Source organism: Loa loa (genome assembly GCF_000183805.2).
Source record: "Loa loa unplaced genomic scaffold supercont3.474, whole genome shotgun sequence".
NCBI lineage: Eukaryota > Metazoa > Nematoda > Chromadorea > Rhabditida > Onchocercidae > Loa > Loa loa.
Window position 1 is genome coordinate 13,831 of NW_018108654.1, and position 4,884 is coordinate 18,714.

The 4,884-nt window shown below is 21.4% G+C and overlaps 1 protein-coding gene across 1 annotated transcript in view; it reads left to right on the forward strand.

The window, feature by feature from the left end:
• The window catches only part of LOAG_18734 (hypothetical protein), an 8,115-nt gene that overhangs the window by 1,000 nt on the left and 2,231 nt on the right, over positions 1-4,884 (forward strand). The window contains exon 2 of the mRNA XM_020451397.1: positions 4,341-4,532. Within this exon, the coding sequence (XP_020304823.1) occupies positions 4,341-4,532 (192 nt within the window). The remainder of the gene's footprint in view (positions 1-4,340; positions 4,533-4,884) is intronic.

Sequence of the window (4,884 nt, forward strand, 5' to 3'; positions counted from 1 at the left end):
GATAATAAATATTTGAAGAATTTGGATGAAATTTTAAAATGTTTAATTAAGCTGCCAATTTTTTTTTTTTTGCCTTGAGATTTCTTGAGGGAAAATTTAGCTATTTTTAGCTTTTCTAATCAATGGAATAATATATTTATTTTATGTTCCTAACAGAATAAATTATTTATTTTATGTAGCAATAATTCATTTATCTAAAATAGAACGGATAAAAATTGATGGGGCAAAATGAAATATTATAAAAAATAATAATAGGAAAGATTATAAATGTAATGACAACAAATTTTCAAATTTCAATTAGTCATTTATATTAATTTGCAAAAAGAAAAAAGCATTTTTATGTATTTAAACATCATCTTCAAGATTATTATAATTTTGCTATTTTGATATTTTAACATGAAACATTCCATTTGATTATATTGTCAGATTCGATTGTAAAAAGTAAAACTTTTAAAAGTAACCTAAATTGGTTCAACTAGTACAACTTTAATCAGTCTTTTCATTAAATGCCTACAATTGTGAATATTTGAATACGTGGAATAGTGATAACATTTCAATGCTATGATTACTATCTCTCACTTTTTCTTACTTTTCAAATTTCTCACTGACTAAGCTTAACCAATTTTTGCTCAGCTTAAAATCAGTTATCACTTATCCTAATAAAAATAACTTGACAGCTGATATCTTAAAGTACAGAGGAGTTTTGATGTTTTAAAGTTCATCTTCACGGGAAAAAAGAAGAGGTTTTTTCGTTTTTAAAACTGCTCAAGTTGGACATCCAATCAAGAATATCTTCTATCTTTCATATATTTTCTTTGCCAATTATTCAAAATCCAAAAAGCATATTACTGTTTCCGAGAGACTTTCAGAATTTTTTATTGTTATGGCGGATCGATCTTTTGAACTATCCAACTAAATGCAGTTAAAGATTTATTCTCGACAAGTTTTCAGCAATTTTTTGTTTTTTTTTTTTGTAAAATAATTTTTTGTTTTTCTTTTATATCCTCAATTGTTTGAAGTGATATCAGTAAATCCTCCGAATTCATAAAAATATGTGACTTTCATTAAGAATGTAATTAATGTTTTTTAGAAATTCCTAACAATCAAAATGATGCTATAATAATGATAATAGCGGTAATAATAAATAATAATAATAATGATGATGACGATAATAATAATAATAATAATAATAATAATAATAATAATAATAATAATAATAATAATAATAATAATAATAATAATAAATAATAATAATAGTAAATATAAAACGGTGTGTTAATAATACCTTTGCAAAGCAAGTATTTATGATAAAACAGTAAACTTATCGGTTTATTTGATTTATAGCCTTAATAGGTTAATAAGCAAAATTTTTTGAAAAACCAAAATTAATTTCCTGAAAAATTTTTTAATAAAGGATAATGATAGTAAAAAGGAGTTATACTTACATATAAGTAATAGATAGCGGTAAAATTGTTTTTTCTAAAAGCAAAAACAAAATTGCTTTTTCTATTGTCATTCATCGATCACAATTCTATCAAGACATTTTTCTTTAATTTTATCATAATGCAAGAATGACTTAAATCTTTTAAACTGTACGGTGCAAAACTTTTCGAACAACAGGTCAAACAGTGTAGAATTAGCTAGGATTATATATATAAAATATTGTTAGCTTGATGGAAAAAAAAATAATCGGAAATCAAATAATCGGAATTCGTGAAAGCGAATGCGGAATCGTTATGAAAAATATTTATTATGATATTTATCATGATAAAATAAATTTTATACATATCATTAATAGTGATATGCTCATCATTCCTTTATTCTAATAAAATAATATTTTGACAACTAAAAAAAAAAATAAGCACATTATTAGTGGTGTATTTTGAATAAATCTATCATCAACGATTATTTATTTAATTTCATATTTCAATTTTTTTTTTAGAATAATATTGTTAATTTATTAATACTTAATTCCTAAAATGAGATATAAAATTATATCAACGATTATTTATTCAATTTTATTTCAATTTTTTTCCTAAAAGAGTATTATCATTCGATTAATAATTTACTTCCTAAAATGAGATATAAGAAATGAAAAATTTCATATTCTCATATTTAATTTTTTTTTTTTTATTCCTTAATAAATGCTATAATTTATTTTAGCCTGTTATGCTAAAATTTTCATCTTCATCCATCGAAATGTTTTGCATGTCACAATTATTAGCTAAATGTTAAAAGAATAGCTAGTAAATTGAATTTTTTAAAATTTCTTTAAAAAAAATGTTTGATTTATGGGAGGAAAAAAAAATTTTTTCTGTTTTTATTTTTCTTTTTTTTTACTTCTCTTATAAATTTTCATTAGTGTTACTAATTAGCAAAATTTGTATTATTATTTTATGATAACTATCTTTATAGTATTCTAAATTATTGATAATTTCCGCTGATTTTTTATATTAAAGGAAATAAATTAGCATAATTAAGCAATATAAAATGCAAATTTCATTAGCTGTGGTTTAAAAAAACAAATTCAATCGATGTTTTATTGTTCATTTTAATTAGATACTATATGGGATAATTAAAAGATGTACATGAACATAATGCCTTTCTTTGACTCTTTTTTTTTTTTGAAAAATATTCCTCAATTTTTCAACTTATTTTTTCACTTGGAATTTTATTTTCAAAGTTATATTTGAATTTTTTTTTTGAAGTTATATTTGAATTTTTTTTTTTTTTAGAGAGAGTAAGGATATGAATGCAACACATAATTGCAATTCGAAATTTTATTTGAATTCATAAAAAAAAATTTTTGACAAATTTTTCAACAAAAATTAGATTACTAAAAATGGGATGAAATTTTCATTTAAATTGCATTTTTAACATAATATTGGTGTGAATTTGATTTTAGTAAAGATTGAAAATTATCAAATTAAAGAAGAACATGCCTTTTTCTTTGCCTAACAATTTAAACGTAAAAATTTTTTTGAATTTATTCATTTTATTTTATTTATGTTTTATTTTTTATTTTTTGAGAATGAGTTTTCTAATAATTTAAGTAAAAAATTTTTTTGAATTAATTTATTTTATTTTATTTATTTTTCATTTTTTACTTTTTTTTTTTTTTCTTGAGAGAGAAAGAGAATAAGGATAAGAATGGAAATAGTAAGAGTAGAAAGATAGTTTATAGCAGAATATCTTTATGATTTTTATGAATTTTTATTTACTTTTTATTTTTACTTTTTTTCTTTTGAAAGAGAGAGAGAGAGAGGGAGAGAAAGAGAGAGAAATCAATCATTGCTATAAGTTGTGGGATATAAACCCATAAGAGATGGGAAGTAAATTTAGAAGCATTAATTAATTAAGTATGTCAATTAATCTTTGAAAAGAATTTATATGCGCAAGTTTTAAATGCCATCTTGATGTGAACATTTAGTAAATTCAAAAATTTGACTAAAGTTAAAATTAAAAAAAAAATTTTATTTCATTGATAGTTTATTATTTGTAAAATTAATAAAGTGTTAATAAATTTTTGTACTTATAAATAATGCATTATTAGTATGTAATAAAATATTTTGTAATTTTTAAAGCAAAATTTTTAATAGCTAAATTTAAAAAATTTGAAAATATTTACTTCCTGCTTATAACTATGAAGGATAATTTATCTGTTTATCAATTTGTCAATTTTATCTTGAAACTTTCATCAGCTTGAAAGTTTTTATTGTTTATTAAGACCAAATGATATGTTTTAAATTTTTAACAATTTCTTAAATAAATAAATTCTTAAATTGATATATAGTTAATCAAAAAATTTTCAACTTACTAAATTAATTAATAAATTGTTGAGAAATTTTCAACTTTCAATTTACCTATGATAATTAATTTTTTTTTTTAATCAATTTTTTACCTAATAGAATTGTCGAAATGTGACAAATCAATAATATGCAAATAAATTATTAATATTATAATTAAAATAAATATTTGAATAGGTATTTATAGGAATAATAAGAATTATCAATGTTAGTGTTATATCCGAAGATAGTACTACTTTTTTTTTTTAAAGCAATAAAAAATTGTTAAACTTAAATACCATATAGTTATTTTTAATTAATTAATGAGCAGTATTTAATTTCTTTCAGGTGTTTTTTTTTTTTTTAATATTTCATTAACACAATGTGATAGGATAATGATGTACAACAATGGTGTTAATCGTAATGAGAGGAATAGAGTTAGTTTAAAAAGAATAGGGGGAAAGAGTAAGGCGAGTTCAAAAAATTAATTAATTAATTAATTAAAAAAAAAGAAAAGAAATGATGTCTCATAAATGTCGTATTATTCATTTACAGCTTTTCCGGGATATTCTGTGTCGATTATGCTTCTGTTCAATTGCACGAAGACATGAGGGAAAATCTCGGATGATGCATTGTGAAAGTTATTTACAATTAAGACATGTGATTGCTATTGAACCATCCAATATTATGCTTACTCAAGCATTTGGCAATAAATTTCCTTTGCTTACTACCAAATCGATCGAAAAGGTTTTTATAAATTATTGCGTATTCCTTTTTTGTTTTATTATTTATTTTTTTATTTGAAGAAAAAAAAAGAATATAGATATATAATTGAAATATTAACAAACCAACAAACAAATAAACAAACAAGTAGACAAACAAACACACAAACAAACAAACAGAAAGCAAATAAATAAACAAATGAATCAATAAACAAACAAAGAAACAAGTGAACATACAAAATGAAACATAGGTATATAATTCAAATATTAACAAATCAACAAACAAATAAACCAAACAAACAAACAAACAAACAGAAAGCAAATAAACAAACAAGTGAATTAATAAACAAACAAAGAAACAAGTGAACATACAAACT